Source organism: Paroedura picta, chromosome 2 (assembly GCF_049243985.1).
Source record: "Paroedura picta isolate Pp20150507F chromosome 2, Ppicta_v3.0, whole genome shotgun sequence".
Taxonomy (NCBI): Eukaryota; Metazoa; Chordata; class Lepidosauria; order Squamata; family Gekkonidae; genus Paroedura; species Paroedura picta.
In genome coordinates, this window is record NC_135370.1 from 82,204,836 (window position 1) to 82,230,123 (window position 25,288).

Genomic DNA, 25,288 nt, shown 5'->3' on the forward strand with positions numbered 1-25,288 from the left:
TTTTCTTTGGGTGCACTTTTGGACATGGGTGAGTATGCTGTCACGTAAGTCCTTGCACCTATAATCTGAGGGGGAATGGGACCAGCAGGTCCTTTGTCCTATTATTCTGAATATGCAAGCTTGTTTTATACCAATGAAGTACAGTTTATTTACTTATTCAGGATGGCTCACACAAAGAAACCAACACAACAATGTTATTAAGTCTGTGAGCACTTACAGAATTTTGGGAAAAGTTAAGTGGGCACTGTTGCAAAATGGCCAACCCACCTGTGCTGGGTCTTACATCTCATGGGAGCCAATCACAAAAAGACTGATATTTCTGCTGTGTGGGAACGGGCACTCCCTAAGGACCCAGAAGTGATGTCACCCAGGGTCTTCTGAATCAGCTATTTCCATGATTTGGAAAAAAGCAAATACTGGCTTTTTGCTTTGAAGACGTATGTGGCCACCAGGAACCATCACTCAGCACCATGCTAGGGATCACTGGAATAAAAAATTCAATTTACAGCAGTTGAAATCACATCAAAAGAGGAAGGGATAAATTGAACAAATGAACCAATAATGAAATGATACAGGTCCAGTGTTGTTGTTGCTTTAAACTGTAATACAAATAAGTCTCCCATCCCATTAAACATGATGGTTTTAAATGTAATGTTTTTTCTATAGATTTGGGTAAACAGTAGACATAATGAATTTCCATTATACTTCTAATTTGTATCCCACAGTGGGTGATATTACTCCCATTTTTTAAACTTCCTATTGAATGTCAAGAATGTAATAAATCAGATGAAGAGCTGTTTTTTTGTACTCCATTTTTTACTATATGAAGGAGTCTCAAAGCAGCTTACCATCATCTTTCCTTCCTCTCCCCACAACAGACACTCTGTGAGGGAGGTGAGGCTAAGAGAACTGCCTGCATGTTAGGGGTGTTAGTCCCCCGGTGGGACCTAGTGATCCCCTGGAATTATAGCTCATCTGCAGACTAAGGAAATCAGTTCCCTTGGAACAAATGGCTAATTTGGATGATGGATTCCATAGCATTATACACCACTGAGGTCCCTTCCTGCCCCAAATCCCGCCCACTCTTGGCTCCACCCCCAAAGTCTCCAGGTATATCCCATCCAAGAGCTGGCAACTCTTCTGCATATGGAGGAGTGGGGAATCAAATCCGGTTCTCCAGCTTAGAGGCCCCTGTTCTTAACCACTACACCAAGTTAGAAAGTAAGTTATTTGGAAGCTCATTGCCTTTTATTTGTTCACAATCATTTGCCCATGTTAACATCACATTCTCACTGCACATACACACACCACACACACATGCACAAATGGTTTCTACAGATCTGTTCAACTAATGGAAGAGCCTCTTGCATCAGTGGAAGGCCTCATTCATTGGACCCATCCATCCCATGATGAGTTTTCCAGTCTTCCTACCTATCCTTGTTGCTTTTCTTTTGTTTCAATGGATTTGTCCTATTGATTAGGTTAAAAAGCCCATTTCCAAACAAGCTTAACTCCACTTAAGTCCTACTATTTACCTGTTGACCTGTTGAGACTGTAAATTGTTGTCAGGGAGCCATCTGGAGAAGGGTTTATAAATGAGAAAGACTTGCTGTATTTGTTCTTACAGGCTATCTGTATGTCTAATGGAGGTTGGTATGGACAGGCGAGTTGCTCAGCCTGCTGGTGGGTTAGTAACTTCTGTGGATATGTTTGCAAGCTTTAATTATGGCAGAAATTGCCTGGTCTTTGATGCGTTAGTCATGTCATGCCTGCTGTCTGTATGTTCATCAGTCATTTTTTCCTGCCTACTTTCCTATATAACCAGCTCCCCTTGGTGATCACCCACCTACCCCTGAATCTCATTTGTCATTGAATGATATTTCAGGGTTCACGCCACTCTTTCCATAAATCTAAAATGACATATCCACTTTCTTCATTTTTTTTGTTTGAACAGATGGTCATGAATAATAAGGGATGTTTTTGGAAGCTGCTTTTCAATTTCCATGGGTCTCCCAATTTTAAGGGAAAAGAAGGTTGCCCTTGTTCAGTCAGATCTCCAAATGAACAAATGTGTGTGCTTCCTCAAGTTGTCAAGGTGCATTTAGCTGTAAGTTCACATGAAGAGTTCTTCAGAAACTTGGAACCTTAAAGGAAACATATGACCAAGTTTCTCCAGAAAGCCTTTGTGGTTAGAGTAGTGATACCCACTAGTTCAGGAACAACATGTGACTCTTTATCTTGTCACCTGTGGCTCCTCTGGACACTGCTCCCCAATATGGCACCTCTCCCATGTTCCAAGACAGTGAAGAAAACCTGTAGGGCTTGTGGTTGGCAGGTGGTTCCCACCTTGAAACAGCTGACAATGCAGGCCCTGGAAAATGAGTAAGGTGAGAACTGCAGCTCTCATGCCAGGAATGAAAGCAAAGGCCCATTTTCCCAACTGGACTCACTCTTTCCCACATCGTATTTACTTTCATCGCTGCACCTCAGTGGCTGCTGGGAAGACAGCAGAAGGCCACAGGGAAGACAGAGGGAAACCACCTTAACTTTCACCCAGCAAGCTGGCTACAGGATGTGTAGGGGAGACTTTACTTCTTTACCCACAGCCAGTTTGCTCTTCTCTGGGGGCCTGACAATCTCACTATCTTGCCTGAACTGCTGTGTCTCGTGCCGAGGAGAGAGAGAAGGGTGAGAGAAGCCCTTCTACTCATTCCAGGTACATTCCAGGTGAGATTAAAATCTGAGAAGGAAATGAAGAGTTTATTTCACAGTAAAAGTTCAGAGAGCATGGGTCAAGTTTTATTGCTGTAAAACCCTGGATTTTAATGGGGTTCATATCAAAGTGCCAGTTATGTACAATACTGATTTATTTTTACAAGAGGATGCATGGCACAGAAATAGCTTTCTATGTTTCCCTTATGCATAAATGTCAAGACGATTGAACATTGCATTAAACGAAATCTCAGAGAAAGCACACTTTGAAGCAGGAACACTTGTCATTGAGGCTCCTGAGACTGGTGTTTTGTTGAAAGGCATTGCATTGGTTTGAACTGAAATGTTCTGCTACAGGCGCTGGCTTGGAGTTTATCTCTTTGCATGCTTCTTAAGAAAACTCTGTATCAAGGATTCTGAAATTCTCCATCAGGAGAACTGAAGTTTTTTTCCTAGCGGGAATTATGCAATTTGCCTCAACACCTGCTAATAAGCTTATTTACATAAATGCTTCCAATTTGCTTGCTTTGTTGCAGATCTTAAACACATTTACTCTGAAGAAAGTAATGTTGATATGATGGCACTCAGTGTCTTGATTGCTTGCAACATCTGCCTGTAAATGTTTTGTTAAAAAAATCTGTATCTTTTTTACAAGGAATGTCAAGGTGGCCAAAGAGGAGTGAGCTGACTCCTGTTCCTTATTTCAGGGGATATTCTGCTGTTTATTTTGGAAATATAGTCATGGAAAAGGAGAGAAGGACTAAAACTACAAAAAACAACTTTATGAGACTCAAATGTTCTAATAAAGTACTAGTGATGTTCTTATGGTCTCACAATGACTTTTTCCACACTAGGGATATTGTTGGATTTGCATTTTTAAAGGGTCATTTTTTTTGTCCATTTCTGTACTGAAATTCACCTTTTTGGGTGCAGAACCAAATTGCCACCTCACTTATCCCACAGCAAAGGAATCCCCAGAAATCTGGCTTTCATTTTTTAAAGTGGGGTCTAATGGGGTCTGTTTCAGGGCTGTTCATTGTGGAAATGCATGCAATCAGTTTTTTGCGGTGCCCAACATTTTGAGGATTTGGGCATGGCCATTTCCTCAGCACCATCCTCCCTCCCCCTCCCATGGGAAAGATGTCCTAGTGCTCCCTTCTTCCATATGCCCTGCATCTCTTTCCCCTCCCAATAGTGCCTCTTAATTCCACAGTCCCTGATCACCTACCCCCTTCCCACCAAAGGTGTTTAAAAAACAACAGGGTTATCGCATTGCAACACTGCAGCGTTGTAACTTAGTGAGGCTGGTTTTTTGTCCCTGGAGGGTTGGAGAAGGCAGGCACAGGCTTCCCCCAGCCTACCTTTCCCCCATTTGAGCCTGCAGCTGACTTTTGAAGGGGTGGTGGGCGTGGAGAAATCTGAATGTGCCTTCTCCCATCTGAGTCCACAGCCACCTCGTTCAGTGTTGAGGAAGATTCCCCAATGCTGGATGGGTTGGCTGTCAAATCGCATTGGGGAGGAGAGGTGCCAAGGTTCCCTTGCTTCCCCTCCCCAATTCAAGCCTGTAGCCACTTCGTGCAGTATGGGCTCTGATTGCAGAGGGGAAGCAAGAGACTGCAGCAGCACTGTAACATGATAACCTTGTTTTTAAAAACAAAACCCAGGGGAGGGGCAAAGGGATTAGGGCATGAAATCCTGAATGGAAGGGGCACAATTAAAAGAAAGGTGCAAGCAGGCACTATTTTGCAAAACAAACAAAACTTTTGGAACGGGGAAGGGAGCAAAGCATTAAGAAGGGTTGCCTCCTTCTGACCCCAATGAAGAAAACATATGGCAAACTACAGCCTGGAAAATGTAGGAAGAAAGCCTAAATGCAGAAAGCGACTCGCATCATCCAATCGAAGTCCAAAGTGAGGCTAAAATGTGGTATGTCTCCTAATGCAGAAATGGTATTTCTATAGACATTCTATAAACATTGAAGTGGAGAGCCTCTGGATTCCATGTCAAACTCTGTGGTAGGTGCAAAATCCCCCACCTTCTGAAACATGGAAGAATGCAAGTTTGATTTACAATCCTGTCTTGAATTATATCACCATTTTACAGGACTATCATTAAGATAAAACTATTAAAGCTGCAATCCCATGCATACGCAACTGGGAATAATTCCTTTTAAACTGAGAGCCCATGTAGTGTAGGGATTAGGATGTCAAACTAGAATCTGGGAACGCAACGTTCAAATCCAAGTCCTAACCAAGTTAGCTTGGTGTCCTTGGGCCAGTCACATACTCCAGTTACCTCACAGTGTTGTTGTGAGGATAAAACAGAATAGGTCAGAATTATGAACACTGTCTTGAGTTCTTGGCAAGAAAGTTGAGCTAGAGTACCAAACAAATGTAATTCAATGGAACTCTCCTCCAGTTTAGTGAGAACAGTATTGGGCTTCAGAGCTTTATGCAGTCTGGGACCTGAGTACTTTAGGGACCATCTCTACACATATGCCCCACCCAAGAGCTCTTTGCTCTGCAAATACCAACATGTTGGTTGTCCCCAGCCCCAGATAAGTCCTTTTTGGCCCTGGCTCCAGACTGTTGGAACGAGCTTCCAAATTTCTGAAGGGCCTGCAAAATGGCACTCTTCCACCAGACATTGGGTTGCACTCTTACCATCTGAAAGAGCCCCCAGACTAACCCCCCCCCTCAAGTTTTGGTCTGAACCATGTCCCTGCCTTCAAAGCCAGATCAATTATTTTAACATTACTAATTTTAACAGCTGGCCCGGGTAACAGTTGTGACGGGGCAATTGTAATGTTTTAAACTGAATTGTAAGATTTTAATGTTTTTATTGTAAAATTCCTTCTGTTGTAAGCTACCCTGAGACCTTTTCAGAGTGTGGTGGACTAGAAAGATAAATAAATAAATAATCCTAAATGCACTTACACATCACAAAAATTTCCAAATAAACATGATTATGATCAATATGTACGCTGGATACAAAGTAAACATTACCCATTCAGGTCCAATTTCCTTTCACATAATCAATATTTGGAACTCTTCTGCTAAGTCTTTCTTTAATGGAGAAAGATTTCCTCCAATGAGGAATGGCTTCCTCTGATGGAGAAAATTCTCTCTTCAGCGAAGGGAGTGTTTTCCTTTTCTAGGAAGTAGGATCCATCCCCAGATCTTTTATATGGGTAATGTGAGAAGCTGTACAATTACGCTCTTATGAAGCAAACCATATGCATTATCTGGCCTCAGTACATGGCAGCCAGTCAAGTTGTTCAGGCTTTATCAACAGTCCTTTTGAGATACCATTCATTGGCAACATGCCTTCTAATGTGGCTCCCAAAGAACCAGCAAGTAACAGTGAACAGGACATATTTTATGCCAGTGGTCCCCAACCTTTTTATCACCAGGGACCGGTCAACGCTTCACAATTTTACTGAGGCCCAGGGGGGGGGGTAGTCTTTTGCTAAGGGACATTGCCGCTGCCTGACCCCCTGCTCCACTTGCTTTCCTGCCAGCACCCCTGACTTCCTGCCACCAGCTGGGGGGCGCTGCCAGCAGCAGCTGTGCAGCAGCAGCAGCTGTGCAGTGCTACGTCGAGAGGAAGCCCCAGCGAGAGGAAGCCCCAGGAAGCCCCAGAGGAGGAGCCTTGGCCTGGTACCGACTGATCTACGGACCAATACCAGTCTCCAGACCGGGGGTTGGGGACCATTGTTTTATGCGATCTTGCTTGCATTTTGTCTTTTAAGGTATCCTAAGAAAAGCTTCTGGAGTGGGTGTGGATTTAGTACATTTACTTAGACAACTGGTGACATGTTGGAAGCTGGATGATTTATTTTGTGGCTGCAACATCGAACAGCTTGGATGAATGGAGCAAAAAAGAGCACAAATGATCAATTCATCATTGATTAACGTTAACACCCCAGTAATAGCGGACAATGGGTACTTTGAGGTTGTCATTTCCTGTTCAGGATAAGCCTGCTTGCTTGAGTGGATTTGAAGATTTAATAATCATGTTCATATTTTGGCAATTTTTTTTTATACACAAGGACGCAATCTTTCCAACGTTTGATACAGAAGAAATACTTGAAGGATCTTCATGTATGTTTGTGGCTCCTTTTAACTGAAATGGAGGATGACTTCTTGTGGTTGTTTGCTACACAATTGCCTCGTATCAGAAGAAGAAGAGTTGGTTTTTATCCCCTGCTTTTCACTACCCGAAAGAGTCTCAAAACAGCTTCCAATTGCCTTCTTTCCCCCACAACAGACACCCTGTGAGGAAGGTGGTCCTGAGAGAGCTCTGAGAGAAACTGCTCTAGGAGAACAGTTCTAAAAGGAAATCTTTTTCTACCTGTGGATCTCTCTTGCTGGAATGGAGCAACATATGGATGGAGTTATCCTCAGTGTTGTAGCAACAAATATACCAGGTGTGACTGGATACATGAGTGAGTGACCCATTATAGATCAAGCTTCACAGAACTCTAATGGTTCCTGAGGCTATTTTAGATGCAATTTTTGTAACAGAACTGGGGGTGGGGAGGGGAGATCATCTCCTGTCTTTTATTTGTGGATTTTTCCTCTGGCAACCTGAGAGGTTGTGGCCAGCTCACAAATTCTACACATGTACCTTTTATGCATGGGGGATTAGGCCCAGGCTGGCATTTGTCTGGTTGCAGGGTTAATGCCTGCTTCCAGTTGATGTTGGCCCTGGCCTGGGGCTGGCCCTCAGTAGTCCTGCAGCAAGGGAATACGAATTCTTCCCGTGTTCCCTTCTGTGTCTTGGGTGTCATCGGGGCCTATATCAGGCCAGGACCATCTGGTAGGGAAGTGTTGGGCTGTCCAGGCCTGGCTCCTCTCCCCACCCTGGGCTGACTACTGTGTCCCAGAAGAGACACAAAATGCCCTTGTGACTCCACCGCACTGTGCTGAGCTGCCTGTGGCATTTTTTTGTTTGTTTAGGAATGTGGTATTGCTACCGTGTTCTTAAACAGAAAAAAATAGCCCCACCCCCACCCCCACCCCCCATGCATGGTGGAACCTTTCTGCCCTGGCTGCCTTGTCCGGAGGCTGAAATTCTTTATGGATGGGGTGTGCTGCTGCAAACAGTCCCCCGTGGTGATGCAAGAAGCAGCAGGGCAAACTGCCTTATTGCAAACCCCTGGTGGCAGCCTGGTGCAGCGCCACTGGTGCATGGAGTGACTCTTGCTGTCAATAAGAGCTTTTAGGGAGAAAGGAATAATTCTTCAACACAGGTCCACACATTGCAATAGTTGTCGTTGTGAGGCTCAACTGCAGCTGTTTTGAGAGTTCCCTGGGTGTGGGTAGTCTGCTGTACACTTAGGAAATGGGAAGGGTGGTGCTAGTCAGTCTTCTCCACCAAGACTTAACAACATAGCGCTAAACATCCTGCTTGAAGTATAATATATACAATGATGCTGTGGAGAATCTAATGGCTGTCCTTTTTATTTATATTACCAGTTCTTAACTTCTGACTTTACAAAGCCCTTCAGTAGTCAAAGTGTTGAATAAATCATTCTACTCTGCTTAATATGTAGTCAAATTAAACTTGAGTGTGATTTATGTCAGCTAATTACATTTCTTCCTATCTGAACGACTTTGGCTATCTGTTGATCTGTATCACTGTGATTGAATTGCTCATCGGGAACCGGGGAGGGGGGAGAAACATGACCATCTTCCATAGGGAGAAAATAGATTCTCTCTCCTTGGGCCTTCACCGATTACTGATAAGGACATAATAATTAGTCTCATTCAACAGTATACAAACCCCCAAAAAACAAACAAAGAGAAAACCCAAACAGGCCTGATATAATCTTGAGATGCCAAACTAGTTGCTCACAGGACAGGAAAATGTTCAGCTCTAAGCACCTCACACTATAAGAGCTACTTCACAGTGAGCTGTTCATCTAGCCCACATCTTGGTAGCCATCAACATGGTTTCTACCACTAGTAAAAATGTTAGCAAGCAGTCATAATCTCAGCAACCTTAAAAGATGGAGGCCTCAGCTGCACGTACACCAAAGAACAATTTTATTGAAGCATTTCTAATATTCATATCTTATAAGCATTCTCACCATCCTAGTGAAACTTGTCATACATCCCTCTACTATTACAATAATCACAAACCACAGATCACCAAGTTTACACGCATACTCTTCCCATCACAATGTATTGTACAGAGGTGACATCAAAGCTGTGCAGCCTTTTTTTTCTTCAAAATATATTGTGTTCAGTGATAAAGTAGGTGTTCAGCTCAGTGTTCCCCATTCAGTTACTCTGGGCCAATCAGCTGAACCATTTGTGCTTTAGATCTTAGAGTTCCTTTAAAGCCCTCTAGAAGTGAACATGGGTCTTGTCTGATTTATAATGCATATACTAGGGGCCAAGCCCATTGCATTCAGGAATACAACAGGCACTAGATTGGGGTGGGGGTGGAAGAACTGTGTGGACAGCCTGTCCCTCCCCCCAGGACCTGTAACGGCTGCAGGAAGCTGTTATGGAACTTACTGGGAGGGGCAGCTCTAACACAGCAGGGATCTGCAGTCCCTGAGCCTTGGAGGGAAATGGAGGAGGAAGCAGTGGTCAGGGGTGGGGGGTGGAAGGTGATTGGCTGGCTTCTGGACAGACAGGCAAGCCGGTTGGAGGAGGAGGCACTGAGTGGTGGGCCAGCCGCCCTGAGTGGGTGTTAAGCGCTGAGTGGCGCTTAAGCCATGAGACACGCTCCTCCTCCTAGGCCTGACCAGAAATATATTATGTGGAACAGATTCCTGAATGTTAATTTAAATATCTGAAAACCACAGATGTTTTGGAACGACAAGGGAGGATGAGCAAGGTTTTTCTTATTAACCAGCCTATGGAAATTTGCTATAAGAAACCATCAAATTGAGCAAGAAATAGTATTGGTTGTCTTTTTACCCCACCCTTCCTCTTAGCCGCTCGGCATACATGAACATTTACAGACCTCCTCTTGAACCTCATGCCCTAACTTGCTGCCTTTGACTTTTTCTTCCTAAGCACTAACTAACAAATGTCTCTCCCCTCCCCAAATCCACACAAATTAGGGTTTTTTTAAAAACCTAGGCTTGCTTCAATTGATTTTTGAAACTTGCTTTGCTGACGTCAAGTTCTTTCTAGCCTAAAACTTTATTCCCTATGGTACGAGAATGGAATTCTTTTTAAATACCTCAGTTTATTCCCACCCCGCCAAGCATACAACCAAGGCCTGATTCCCAAATCCTTAATCTTTCTGAAAACTTGACTTCAGTTTTTGGGAAGATTAAATACATACAATTCATTTTTTTCTGAAGCCTAAGTTAAACTAATATTATTTTTAAAAGTAAAACATGTGGATCAGTTAATTAAAAAATACATCACCCAACTTTCTTGTTAAGAAGTCTAGCCAAGGCCTATTTGTTTCAGTTGACAGCACTGAACCCTATGCTGAAATTTATTTTGTTCATTTTAAATACCTGAACTCTCACCTACAGTTAAGTGTTATTAAAACCTAACCAGAATTTTTCTACAGGATCTGTTGCAACTATTAAATTTTTAGAAACCAACAGGAACATGCCCAAAACTCCATAAAACCACTTCCCACCAAAAAAGAAAAACAACACAGAAAAATATTTAAAATGAGTTGGACCAGAAATATCTGAGTGTACATCTCTTGATGCAACTCTGATTGACAGTATGAGTCTCTCCTTTGTGCATTGGAATGGCCATATCTATTTTAGCCTCTAGGTCTACTCTCACTTAAATTCTATCCATAGGAGCTAACTTCCCTATTTCCCTCCCTCCTATCTCAGCCTGAAATATTCTGAGGTTGCTGCTTCTAGGAGAGGGCAATATAAGAAGGGGAGTTGAAGGGTTGCCACTGCAAGGGGAAATTTATGAAAATCTTGCCTTGTGCAGGCAGACCACAGGATCCAACCCGCTGTCTTCAGGATCTTTAATGGTATAAAATGGACAAAGAAATCAATTCAAATAAACACAATTTATTGCAGATTCAAAATGAGGTTGACATTAGTGAAGAACTCCAGAATCTCTTTCTATATTTCTTTATCTTTTATGATAGAAAAAATAAATGGAAGTCTTTAGTGACATCAAACTTTTTGGAACTACAAGGACATTATAATCACATTAGAATTCACCCTGTGACCCTTCCAACTCACTCATGGGGTCTGCAATCCTCTACTTAGCTGTGCTCAAACAAATCCTGAATCTTGTGCATTTATGAACAGGGATCAGCTGGGTTTGATGCTTTCTTTTATCACACATATTTCAACATAAATAATAATTTATTGCTATTTCCTTAGGGCATTGAGATTAGTGGTTTGCGGTACAACCTGCTATAGATAATGGCATGAGGAAGCAGTATTGTCTATACCACATCCCAATATTCCTCATTCCATCTATTCCATTCTTTCTCAATTAGTTTCCGCCTTGGTATATCACACATCCACATGCCTTTGGTCCAAGTAGGTCCCATGATCCCCAGGGCAGCCTTTTTGGTGACAAAAGAGAAACCCCTCTCCAGTCCAATGCAGTGGTGAAAAAGCTGCTTTGATCCAAGCGACAGTGCCCCATTTTCTCTCATTTTATAATTGTTGATGTAAGAAAATGCTATTCAATAAAAAAATTAGAATCAGGTTGCTCTCAGTATTACTTTGTTTTGAGAAGAGGAGGTGTAGGAAGCAGGAGCAGCAGAAAACAGTTGTGGAGAGGAGGAAATATGAGCAGGAAACATGAGCAAAAGATGAGGAGGTGGTAGCTGGTAGCTGAAAGAGGAGTACCGAATCATTTGTCAATTTATATAGTACGCATTTAGCTTGACGTAAGCCCCATTGTAATGTGTAGTAGAAGAAGAAAACTTGTGAGAGAGGAAAGCAAGTGATTTGGGACTTACACCACAAGCACAACACTGAAATATCCAGTAATTATCCCTCAACCATCCCTACAATAACATTTAAGATTATCTGCTTAATATTTATTATCTCAGTTTTACTCATTTCCCATTACTCGATTTTGTGCTTCCTATTGAGTACAATATGGAACTGTTGTAAGTTTTTATAGAATCATGTGAGCAATTACTTGGTAAATGCCAATGCCTTTTCTGTATTAAGGCAGTATGACTTGACCCTTTCCTGGCGTAAAATGCTGGACTGTGAAAGCCTTTTCCTCTATGTAAATTCATGGAACAAAAGCAATTTCATGTTACTAATCCAGTATAAATGGAATGGTTTTATAAAATGGGTGACTGTCAATTGTAGGGGGCAAAAGACAAAAAGATGAGAGTGTACAATAGAACATCCACATCAAAAAAGGAAACTAGAATATCTGGAATCCAGTGTACAGTATAATTTTACAAAGCCATTCCTGTATAGTTCATAATTAAAAATATTCCAGTTTCTACAAACAAAATTTATGAGTTGGCAAGTTTGTGTCTATGGTCAAACTGAGTGTGTAACTATGATGTGCTTGTCTAGGAGGAGCTCAGTGGTTTGCTATTCACTCCATTAGTAGAGAGTGACTGAAGCTTCCTGTTATTTTCAGTTCCATTTAAGACCCTTTCCAGAGAGACAAGAGGCAAGCGAGCAAGAAAGATACTGGTGAACATCATGGGGATCCCTGGATGATGGCATTCCTGAAACAGCACACAAAGGCAAATCTTCCATGAACTGTTACATCAAATTATCCTTACCTCACCTGTGCTATTTTCTGCCCCCTGTGCATGATGGCATGCATGTTCTTCTGTACTCTAGTGGGTATGAGAATGGCATGTCCTCATGCTTTGAGCCTGAATGATGGCCTTTACCTTTGAATGGTTGGCCACCACAGCTAGAGCTGTTGGATGAAACTATCTTTGGCCCATAAAGTGTCATTACTGCCCACAACTGTACTACAGAAGGATCTGGGATATGACTGGCTCCAGTTGGAGCTGAAAGCCTAAGAGACAAAATAGCCAATGTATTTTATTAGCAGTGAGACAGACAAATCCTACCAAGCCTGAGTGGATTCGACACAGCTGACACCTCTCAAAGGGAAACTGTCTTCCTGATGAATGCAACCCAGTTGAAACAAGGCCTGATATGAAAGGCTGAACATCCTGGTGTTTTAAAGAATGCTTATTCATTTTTAAATACAGCTCTGGAATTCTTCCTTCACTCTCATCTAAGATATCGCTATACTCCAAGCCAGATTGGTGTAGTGGTTAGGAGTGTGGACTTCTAATCTGGCAAGCCGGATTTGATTCTGCACTCCCCCACATGCAGCTAGCTGGGTGACCTTGGCTTGCCTCAGCACTGATAAAGCCATTCTGACTGAGCAGTAATATCAGGGCTCTCTCAGCCTCACCCACCTCACAGGGTGTCTGTTGTGGGGAGAGGAAAGGGAAGGCGACTGTAAGCTATTCTGAGACTCCTTCGGATAGAGAAAAGCGGCATATAAGAACCAACTCTTCAACTCTTCTTCTTCTTTCTTAAGTAAAAAAATACAACTATCACTTCTTTATTCCCACCAGCACTATAGAGCCTTCATAGGTAAAGAGACTACAAATCTGGATTCTTCTAAATCTATCTTAGAAGATGCAAAGAGGAGGAGAGATTGAAAGAAAACACATAAATATTTCCAAACAGAACTATGAGTAGGATCTGGAAATTATACCTATATATTGAGAACCAGCATAAATAAATAACCATAAACAACTCTACATTTATCAAACTGTGCAACTATTTATCTTTTCTCCCATTTGTGGCACATGTGGCCTTCTGCTAGCTTCCATGTTTCCTTGCAAACTGCTCTTCTCTAATTCCATATGCAATATTTTCTTGAAAATTCTTTTTTGGGGGTTTCCCATAATTTCACTGAATTGATGAGAGAAGTGGCGGTATTTGGGTGACTCACATATACTTTAGAGTTCCTCTCCATGGTTTAATAATTGTTTACACACTTAACATTGAAACATGACACCGATTATCGTGCATAATGTTTTCATAATGTGCATAATATATTCCACACATGATAGATGAGGCATTTCAATATACTTCTAATTTTCATATTTCACACAGGAAATTCCATCTGCAAAAGCACATTGAAAGTGCATTATCCAGCATGGGTAGAATTTGTTATATGTCTTAATTTCATACGTCTTAACTTCCTGACTAGAATAGCCTTTGAAAGAGAATGATGGTCTTTCAGAACTCTGGACAGCTCCCTTAGCAGGTTGTTACTTCAGGGCTATAAAGGGAAAACATCTTGTTATGCTGTCATGGGCTGAGCTGAGTTACTAGAATGCAAAGCATTAGAAGGTGATGTGTGTTCAATTTCTCCCTAACTAGCAACAGTCACTCACAAGACTTGCTTGTTATTGTGCAGGGCCATTTGGTTTATGATCCATCTATAGGTTGGAGCCAGGCCTAGAAGGAAAAAAAAATGTTGGTGGGCTTCCGTGGGCTGCAGTGAAAGGAGGAAAATCAGTAGAATTCATAGTGCCTGATAAGAAATGTGTGACTGGATACAGATTGCTAAAACAGTGAACCGTATACCTACCACTGTATTCCACTACTGGTTATTGATAAATTTACCTTGACCACATAGTTTAATGCATCTTAATGCATTGGCAGAAATAGATACACCTTGAAGCAGACTAGGAATCTGGATACCTAGGCAAGATACAGTAAATCTGTATCGTTCCTTTTCCTGTTACTTGAAATAATTTAATCGAGTCAGCTGGTCACTTTCCTTGCTCTGGTCTCTATGAATATTTGTCAGGAAAAATTTAAATGACAGGATTAAGATCAATGGGATTCTGGGAAAGAAGCCTAGGGGAAGTTCTCGGTTACAAATACACACACACACACAAACCTTTTCCAAGGCTGTAATTTATCAGCTGTGAGTATTGAGAGAATTCTCTTCCTCCTTTAATTTATTATTTTACACTGTAGACTTTGTCTTTCATTTCTTTGTGCTTCAGAGAATGGACTGTGTTAATAAAACAGTACAGCATCAGCCTTCCAGCTTGAGAAATTAATACAGCTGAATGGCTTGCTAAAGTAATCAGTTGCTTATTAACCAAAATAGCATGGGAAGGCAACATGTACTATAAATGCAAACACAGCCAGGTTCCTTAATCCTGCAGTTAGCTGCCCACCTCTTTGAAATGCCATCCAGCCTGTAGCTGTCTCTACCAAGACACGCATTAAAGCACAGAGAATGTCAGACCTATTATGGTTTTACCCCGTTAAGCAACCAGTATGTTAAACCAACCCTCATTGTATTTTTTCATCAGCAGGCTTTGTTCCTCTATGTATCTAAGAATTCTGTTTTTATGATGGTTTCTACTAATTTGCCTCATTAGGCTAACTGGCCAGTAATTTCCTGCTTTCCCTTTAGGCTCCTTTTTAAAAATCAGTGTAATGCTTGGTAATCTCCAGGGTCCTGGTACAGTGGCTGATTTAAGTGACAAGTTACATATATGAGTGGATCTATGCTGAAGCCTCATTTTGAATACTGTGTACAGGTCTGGTCACTGGGTCTCAAGGGCTGGGGAAAGTACAAAAGAAGGCAACTGTGATTTTTAAGGGGTTGGTGCACCTTTCCTAAGAAGAAAGGCTGGAGAATCTGGGATTTAGAAAAGAAATTATAAATGGGGAAAATAATAGATATAAAATTATGTGCAGGGTAGAGAGAGGAGAGAGATGGCAGAGAAGCTCAATGACTTATTTTCTTCTGTGTGCACTGTAGTGAGACCAAGGCATTTGCACTGTGTTTTTTGAAACACTGGCTCAGGCTTCAGGCCTGCATTTTTAGACCAGACTGCAAAGATCATTTTACTGTGAAACTATGTGCTTCCAATTATCAGGACCTTGTTTTGAGCTGTCCCACCTGTGACCCTGGACACTAATAGCAGAGAGACCCTAGTGAGATAAGTTAACAAGCTCCAGATGTGTGCAATTGTTTTGAGAAAGTAGCCTCTTTGCTAGCTGCATCCTATGACGTCAGCATTGCAACTAATGCTTTTTGATTGGTTCCTCCACGAGTTGTCAGCCCTAGCATCAGGATTCCCATTGGTTTATTAATTAATTGGCAGATGAACATGACAGACTTTTGTGTTGGGAATCCCACATGGGATTAATCGATAAAGGAATTCCATTTGTAATATGGCTTTGTCATACCTTCTGGTACCTGCATCATTTTTGTTGCACCTTGACCATTCCCAAACTTTGGACTCTGTACTTTGAAACTCTGCTTATGAAGTTTGCCATTCCTCTGTGCTTAAGTGAGTATAAAAGTGTCTAGTTATCAATAATTTATAATGTTATTATTATATGGATTTCCTTTGTGCACCTTAATAAAACAAAATAATTTAGGCCTACTTGGGAAATTAATAATTGTTAAGTCTCCAGGTTCTGATGGCATGTACCCAAGAGTTCTTACATAGTTCAGATGTGAGATGGGTAATGTCTACAAATGATTAGATCAACTATCACTAAATTCAGCCACTGTACTGGAAGACTGGAGAGTAGCAAAAGTTACACCAGTTTTTAAAAAGGGGTTCAGAGGAGACCAGGAAATCACAAGCCAGTCACAAGCCAGAAAAAATAGTAGAAACTGTAATCAAAGAGCGAATTGTTAAGCACCAAGGGACAATGCCTGATGACAGGAAATCAGCATGGCTTTTGCAGAAGAAAGTCCTGCCTCATCAACCTTTTGGAGTTCTTTGAGAAAGTGAACAAGCATGTAAACAATGGTGACCTAGCAGACATTCTGTATCTGGACTTTCAAAAAACTTTAACAAGGTACCTCACAAAAGACTCTTGAGCAAACATAGCAGTCATGGGATAAAAAGCCAGGTTCTCTTATGGCTTAAAAACTGGGCTGCATTATTACTGTTTATTAATTGAAATTTGGGAACAATGAAGGTTTACATTGCATTTCAAGGATGTCTTGGCTTCATATTGTATGTATAAATATTGTCTCTCTCACAAATCTTGGGTAAACTCACCAAGCTATTTTTTTAAGGAATGCAAATGTTGGTGTTTATTAAATTTCACATTTTATTAAGTCTAATAATATGCCCTAGCACAGGCCAAAGGTTATACTTATCTACCAAGATGATTGCAGACAGTGCCACTCTTGCCCAGCTGGTCTGAATATTTGGGCTTGGGTGTCATCAACATGAAGATGACACCCAGCTTTACCTCCCTCCCAGAACAACTTGCCAGGTGGCTGGAGGCTCTGGCTGATGGGTAGAAGCCGAGTCACCTGAAGCTGAACCCTTCAAAGTTGGAGGTTCTGTGGCTGGGTAGGAAGGGACCAGTGGAGGCAAGGCACCTATCCAGCTTGGATGGCATGCAGCTTACTGCTGCGCAGACCACTAAGCATCCGGGAGTGATACTTGATGCCTCCTTCTCTGTGGAGGCTCAAAGTCACCAAAGTGGCCAAGCACAGTTTTTTCCACCAAAAGCAGGCTAGGCTGGTTGCAGATCAATTAGCCAGAGTCATCCATGCAATGGTCACCTTCAGACTAGACTTCTGTAACTTGCTCTACAAGGGCCTTCTCTTGTCCCTACTCCAAAAATTAAGTTGGTCCAGATTGCAGCTGCCAGAGTCCTCAAAAGAACACCATGCAGGGCTCATATATATATCTCCGAATATGACTCCTGAAGAGTGTTACACTCAGATGGTTCCCAAAGGCTAGTGGTTCCTGGCCCAAAAGAGGTTTGCCTGGGCCAGGGCCTTTTTGGTTCTGGTCCTGGCCTTGCCTGGTGGAATGAGCTCCCAGAAGAGATGCAGGCTCTGTCAGAGCTCACTCAGTTCCACATGGTCTTCCACTAGGCATTTGGTTGAGGCTAGGCTATGAAAAACACCTGACAGTGCCCCCCTCACACCCTTGAAACACTTCCGCTTATAACATCTTGGATATGGCAAGTAATATGGGAGAGCGACATGAGGAGGCCCAGGAGCAAGGGATACAGCGTGGTTAATTACTGTTGTTTTAAAATTCATGTTGGTTTTAAACTGTTTGCTTAATTTTTTGTTTGTTTATTCAACTTATTGTCTGCCACTCCCAAACTGGCTGGCTCATTGTGGGTTACAGATATAAAAAATTGTTATACATCAACCTAACATGGCTGGGTTGAGAAGGTTGATCCTATAAATCTCATTATTAAAATACAAATAAATTCAATATACATGCAACCAACTTCTAGGCTTTATGTGCCATGATGAAGTCTGAATTAGCTCTTCTGAATTTAATCTGAAGTGTCACAAGGGTGCTCTCTAAACAGAGAACATTAATTTAATGCAGAATATAATTATTGTCATTCTTTATGAAATTAATTTCATATTTTCGTGGACTCAGATTTATAAATAATGGCTTCAGAATCTAAGAGCAATCAAGGTTGTAACTACCTAATTATTAGCACACGTGATATAAAGCCAATTTTTAGGATCTAGGTGATAAAACACAAAATGCACTGTGTATTTCAAGGCTGTTGACAGAAAATGAGTGCATCAATTGTAAGAAAAACAAAAAAGAGTCTGGCGATGTAACAAGCACAAGGTTAACACTGGCAAGATAGTGATGTCTGAAAGCTTTTATACCTACGGCAGAAGTTTTCACACTAAAACATCTGGAACTTCTGCAGCAAAGAAACTTATAATTCTAAATAATAGAACCATAACCCGCTTTACCCACCTTTGGATAACATACATAAATTAGTTTGACGTAGAAAACCCATTCCTAGATATAGGCAACAATACTTGCCTTTTCAGATGTTGATCCTCTTGTTATGGCCGGTAATGTCACCTGAGAAGGGTAAAATGGATTTTCCACTTTGGTACATGTGAATCAGTTTTGGGATGTATTTGCAGAAACTGTATACATGGACAAAATTCATACATTTCTCTGTTCAGACAACATCATAGCCATGCATATCAAAAGAATTAAGGGCAGGATATAATATTCTGCATGATACTCCTCCCCCTCATTCTTATACTCCACACCCTTCCTGATAGCTCAGGTCAGATAACAGCATGTTAAAAGGTTTAAGATTTTGGTATTGACCTTCAAGGTCATCTGCAGTCTGGGCCCACATACTTGAGGGACTACCTATTGCCTTATGCTCCCTGTAGGGATCTTCACCCTAGGGAAGCACGCCTAACGTGATGGAATGAGCTCCTGGAATAGCTAAGGGCCCTGTAGGAGCTCTCGCAGTTCTGCAGGGTTTGTAAGACAGAGCTCCTCTGCCAGATATTTGGTTGAAGCTGGGGCGATTAAGATCTATGGTCCCCTTCTTGCCTCAGTTGGAACATGCTGACTCCCATATTTTCTTTTTTCCCTTAAGGCACGGGATGGATAGAACGGGTGCAGTAAACTATGTGAAGTGGGTGGGAGTGGACTTGGATTAAATGCCGCTGAGAGTTTCTTACAGGACTGGGATTTTTATTCTGGGATTTTAAGTATTGTAATCTGCTGCAAGCCAGCCAGTCTGGGAGTGGTGGGAAATAAATAAATAAATGAATAAACAAACAAACAAATAAATAAATGAATGAAACAATCCATTTCTTAAAATCCAGTATAAATATTGAAGCATCTTAATTTTCTTGGGGAGGCAAGTCTTCCTTCTATTTTTAGCAGGGAGGCCAGCTCTTCTTGATGTTCTGTCCAGCCTCAATCAGAGACCTGGTGGAACAGCTCTGTCTTGCAGGCCCCGCATAATTGATTAAGGTCCTGCAGGGCCCTGATCTCCCTCAGAAGTGTGTTCCACCAGGTTGAGGCCAAGGCCTTGGTTGAGGTCACTCTCACCTCTTTTGGGTGCGGGATCCTAAGCATGTTTTGGTCAGCTGACCTCAATGCTTTTTTGGGGGGGGGTTAATGGAAAAGGTGGTCCCACAGATATACTGGTCCCAGGCCATTTAGGGCTTCAAAGGTTAATACCAAAACCTTGAACCAGATCTGATCTCCAATCTGGAGAATACAGCTGGGAGAGCACTGGCGTCATATTGTTCTCTACTGGGCCCCTTTGAGGATCCTAGCCACCACATTTTGAACCAAGAGTTTCTGGAGCAGTCTCCAGGGAAGCCCTACAAAGAGCAAGTTGCAGAACTTTCATCTAGAGGTGACAGTTGCATGGATCACCCTGACTAGGTCTACTGCAAGAGATAGGCTGTAAGTTATCATGCAGGTGGAAAAATGCCATGTGGGCAACATTCATGATTTTGGGATTTAAGGGAGGCATCCAGAAAACCACACAGGCTCATGATGGAAAGCACCGGTATTAGTTGGGCTCCATCAAGCTGCATCATCTGTCTCTCCACATGCCAACCCAACCAGAGGACTTCTGTCTTTGCTGGATTTAACTTCAGCTGACTGCTTGAGCCAGGCCACTGTTTGCCTCAAAACGTTTGGCAAAGCAAGAACAGCAGCACTGCCCCTCCTCGATCCAGTTTCCTCCAAAGGTCATCTGTCAGTGTGACCAGAGGTAATGGATATAATTATGATGTCTGAAAAAAACTTGTCTTTTCTTGATTGAATTAAGTTTTTAAAGATGAAATAAACACTTTGTGCACCTTCATGCTGTGGAGGAAAGGTCAGGCAGACCGACGCTTTGGTCCTGAAGGAGCCAACCAGGCCAATCTTTGTCCTTCTCTCATGCTGTTCCAGCTCCCTCCAATGACGGTTGGTGGGAAGCCTGTGCTGACAGGCTGAGGTCTGCCTGTGGTAAGGGGACAGGGAGTCGCCTTGCTCTCCAGCACTGGGAAGGTGGCTGCATGGACGGTGAGCTTGAGGGGGTCTACAAGTTGCTTTGTGGGTGGGTTGTGGGGGTGAGAGAAGTGTGGAAGCCCAGGAAAGGACTATGGCAACTGGCAGGGTCAAGGGAGATGGCAGTTTTCCTGGGGGAGGTAGGCATGAGAGTCCTACCCCCATTTCCACGGTGCACTTCTGTTGCACAGCGAAGCTGTGTTTTCATATCAATAACTGCTAGATGTTTTCAGCGCATTCATTGCAGACCAATTGTTTGCTTCATTTGTTTATGAATAATCTAGAAGAATCTCATTGTGTATAATTTATTCTTTACAACTTGTTATAGGATCTCTTCACCTTCTCATTGGTAAAAGTCCAAAATAATTATATATGGGACTTGGAACACTTAAAAAAAAAGTAGAGCCAGTGTTGCATAATGGTTAGAGTATCAGATTAGGACCGTGACAATTCTGGAAGCTTGCTGTGAGGATAAAATGGAGGAGAGAAGAGAACCATCCACACCCCACCCAGAGCTCCTGGAAGGAAGTGCAGAATGTACCAGATAAAATATCTTAGGGGCATAATGTTGTCCTCAAAATGATCTGGTAAACAGTTTCATAAGCACCATTAATGCAAAGTACTCTCTTATGTGTGTTGGTCTGAGACCATGGTAGCTTATTCCATAATTCATCCACTTAATACACCAGCAGTGGCCATAAGCACCGGAGACCAACTGTGTGCTTTAGAAGACTTCATATATTCAGCTCCTTTAGAAGTTTCCAGGCATGAGATATGAAACTGCTGCTTAGATTCCCTTCACACAGGGGGTTACCTGGGTCATACTGACTTGGATCCATCTTTCCCCTCATAATTAATGCAGTTCTGTTGTTTCCATTGCTCCCTTGCTTGAGCTAGAAGGGTTTTTTTTGGGACAAACCAATGGTTATTAATATCACTATATAACATCCTACTAAAAACCCATTGCTCAAGTCATTTGCTATCATATTTTTTTATTGTGAAGCCACCCACTCTGTGTACATTGATTTCCTTGCTGATAAAGATAATTATTCCAAGCACAAGTGGTGCACCTTCCTACTGAAGGCTGTGCAGATTTGACACAACTGCTCTAAAACCGTGTTTGCAGTATGAAGCACATACACCACAAGCACAGTTTGGAAGGTGCAATTAAAGCTTCTGCTGCCTTTGGAGAAGCACAAGTCTGGATTTAAGAAAAATGAGCCTGAAGGCTGTAGGGCTTTCCTGGCTGCAGCTCAAGCATGCTTTAAGATGGTGCCTCAAGGGCAGCCTGTGCCTTTCAAAGGGAAATCCTCTCTTCATTTTTCTTTGTCTTTCTTTTTGCTCTTCCTCAGGTTTGTCAGTTCACTTAGTTTCTTGTCTAGGCGTCTCTGGAGGTGAGCTCTTTTGGCCGGGTCCACAGACCTGTCTTTAACTCCACTCCCAGCATACAGAACACCTTCCCTGCTGATTCTCTGCCGGGCATGTGTTTTGGCCTTCTCCGCACACCCATGAATCTGTGGAAGATAAAGCCATAATCTTTAGTGGCAGAAACCAAACTGCCATGAGACGTTCTGGCACAATACAAACAACTGGTACTTTTGCAGCCCTTCATCATATTATCCTAAACCTGAGTGCACTTTGTCCTCCATAAAAATCCACTGGCTTATTGATGACTCTCTTAATGCAAAAACAAAAACATCAAGGTCATCCCCCCACCCAACCTACAAAGCCATTAAATCACCCTTTCTGACAGCTTAAGCATTTTCCTTGCAAACCCTAAAAATGGAGGGAGACTGTCACTTTATCATCTGGGTGCCTTCATCACTGTGGCTAATAAATACTACAGCCGTTCTCTAATGCCCATCCTCTTCAGAAAAAAAACAGAAGGCAGGATTGGAAGTCAAGATTCAGCAAGCCCTCTACCATATAATAAAATGCAGCCCTGATAGTCCCAGTGAGAACAATTAACCTGGAGAAACCACACAAGCCTCAGAAAAAGGGTTTGAGTGTGTATAAGGCTGCTTCAGCCTGGGTGGGAAACTGCAGCAGGAAACCATTCTGCTTGTTCAGCAGATTCTGAGAGTAGGGTAGGATATCAGAGAGCTGAAACCCACACCTGTTATATACCTCACTAACCACTCCTTTTGTGTCACCCCACAGAAACAACGCACTAACCTGACTTTTCATATGGCCTGTGTCAGTGTGATGATGACCATTTATGCACTTAAGGTTTCATGCCGGGCTGCAGGCTGGAATTTTAATCGTGGCAGGTTGACCCACCTCTTCCTGTACCCACATGGGGGAGCATTTGGCCTGGTGCACCTCATCCACCCCCGATTTTTGCTCCTGCATGAGAGCTGGGGCAGTGAAGTTCCCAGTGCATAAATGGTCGATCTGAGCCCAACTGCCATTAAACTGCTTCAAACATGATGGCTGTTCCACTGTTTTTGGTTTTGAAAGCAACTCCCTATTTGTCAACAGCCTGCATTCTGTCTCCTCATAGCTGAGAGGAACAAAGAGCGAATGCTGTGGTAAGTGACTGCAAAAGAGGACACGTCAGGGCCCCAGGGTTTTAAGCTAGAATTTCTGGGTCACTATCAGGAAGAGAGCAACAGAAGAAACAACAGCAGTCACAAATGCACAGGAATGCATCTACAAACACTATCTGTGACATTAAAATATGCTGCATCCTTGGCATTTTCATTCAAGCTAAAATGAACCACATTGTGGGATGCCTGCAGCATCAACCAAACTTAAATAGGAAATAACAAACTACTGCCACCATTTAAGAACTGCTAGTCTTTCTTATGGGAACCATAAGTCTATGAAAATGGATTCAACAGTAAGAAAGTTTTGCTACTTCTTAAATTCAGCTGTATGTTAATTAGCCGTTAACAACTTTAAAAATCAGATTAATCACAATCTGTACTAAAACCATTAATTAATCCCTTCTAGTGTAAAGACAGGCCAATATTTGAGTTGCCCCTCTGACTAGCAAGGTGAAATATGAAATGCTGATTCAAATTTAAAATCAAATTTAAAAGAGAAGCATGTAGGAATCAGTTGTCCTGCATGCAAGTGAATCTGCCCTGCCAGCCAACATCGTACTTGTGGTCTCCGATCTCAACTACTGCTTGCATAAGAGAAGAAACACAGCTGCATTTTTCAACATAGTGAGTTTGAGGGGCTGATGGTTCTAAAACCAAATCACACTAAACACATGTGATGGGGAGGAGGAAGTACCGAAGGGGAAGAAATTATTTCAAAATCATAGAGACACACTCTTCAACATGCTTCCATGATTTGTCTCCAGGCTACAGCCTCTGATCTGCAAGGACTTCAGCCAGAACTTCCCTTCCTCCCCAAGAAAGATCCAGCTGTGTTAGGACACGGGAGAGGAGGTTGTTACAATGAAATTCAGATTGAGGATGAAAAGTAGCAAACAGTCACTACAGGTTTTCGTTTTTCCTTCATCAGTGAACTTATTTCTTAATTTGTTTTTTCAAGGATACTAACAAAGTCTTCAACACATGACCTTATATTTATACCTTATATTTTAAGACATATTTTTTATACCTAGGAACTCGTTTTAATGTTTGAATAAAGTTTTTGCCATCACCAGCTTGAAAAATTTTTTCTTGTCTACTCATCTTCGGCTGATGGATCGTCTCTGCCCCTAAAATATAAGCTGCCATTAACTATGAAGAAAGATGGGGTATAAGTGTTTTAATAAATAAATAAAATGAATGTAAACATAAGAAGAAACCAGAAAGCAAATGATAGAAAAGTAAGCATGGGTAGGAAGCAATGGATTCTCTAAAACACAAGAAAATGCATTATGCATCTGAAATAGAGGGGGATGAACAACTCAATATTTGTATTAGGGCTACTAGGAACAAAATGAGCCAGCTTGGTGTAGTGGTTAGGAGTGTGGACTTCTAATCTGGCTAGCCGGGTTTGATTCCCTGCTCCCCCACATGCAGCCAGCTGGGTGACCTTGGGCTCACCACAGCACTGAGAAAGATGTTCTGACTGAGCAGTAATATCAGGGCTCTCTCAGCCTCACCCACCTCACAGGGTGTCTATTGGGGGGAGAGGAAAGGGAAGAGAATTGTAAGCTGCTTTAAGACTCCTTCTGGTAGAGAAAAGCGGCATATAAGAACCAACTCTTCTTTTCTTCTTCAAAAACAAGTTATCAACACTGAACAAATGCTGAAAATATAAATAGAGAGGAAACGCTGGTATCTCGATTTGTTTAAAATGATCAAAAAGCAGCTTTGATGGGGGCTGATTTTATTATAGGTATATGATGAAATGGTAGAGTTACAAGGAAGAAAAATTAATTACAGGGGGAACAATCTGAAGCTTCATTTATGTTGTCAGAAAATTTCATTTTAATAAGTTGCACTTTGATTTTTTCCCAGCTAGAAGAAAACGACAAACACAATACTAATGGTGCGTGACCCACAAATCAATTCAGCTGGAAAACTGCCTGTGACTACGGGGGCCTTCTCATTAGTCCTGTGACCTGGCCTATAATCTGGACCAAAGGGATGTACCCCTGAATGCCAGATGTGATCTTCCATGACCATTTGATAACAGTTAAATGAATTTATGTTTGGGGGAGAGAGAATCACACTTGAAAAATTGAACTTAAGCAGAAATTTGTGATTATGTATCCTGGTATGTAATCAACAGTTATAAATGGATCTAGTTGTATTTTCTTCTGTTTCATGTAACTACTGGCAGACTGTCAATTAAATCCATAAGTGTCCTGTTCCTCTACATTTTA

At 42.0% G+C, this 25,288-nt stretch overlaps 1 protein-coding gene across 3 annotated transcripts in view; it reads right to left on the reverse strand.

Annotated features, from left to right (window-relative positions):
• Window positions 1-16,848: 16,848 nt before the first annotated feature.
• Window positions 16,849-25,288, reverse strand: part of IGHMBP2 (immunoglobulin mu DNA binding protein 2) — a 92,797-nt gene continuing 84,357 nt past the window's right edge. For 2 of the 3 annotated variants that reach the window (XM_077321264.1, XM_077321267.1), the window contains one exon: window positions 16,851-22,010. In XM_077321264.1, the coding sequence (XP_077177379.1) occupies window positions 21,813-22,010 (198 nt within the window). In that variant the 3' untranslated portion in view covers window positions 16,851-21,812. Of the gene's footprint in view, window positions 22,011-25,288 lie in introns of all 3 variants that reach the window. The other variant, XM_077321265.1, reaches the window with a different exon arrangement.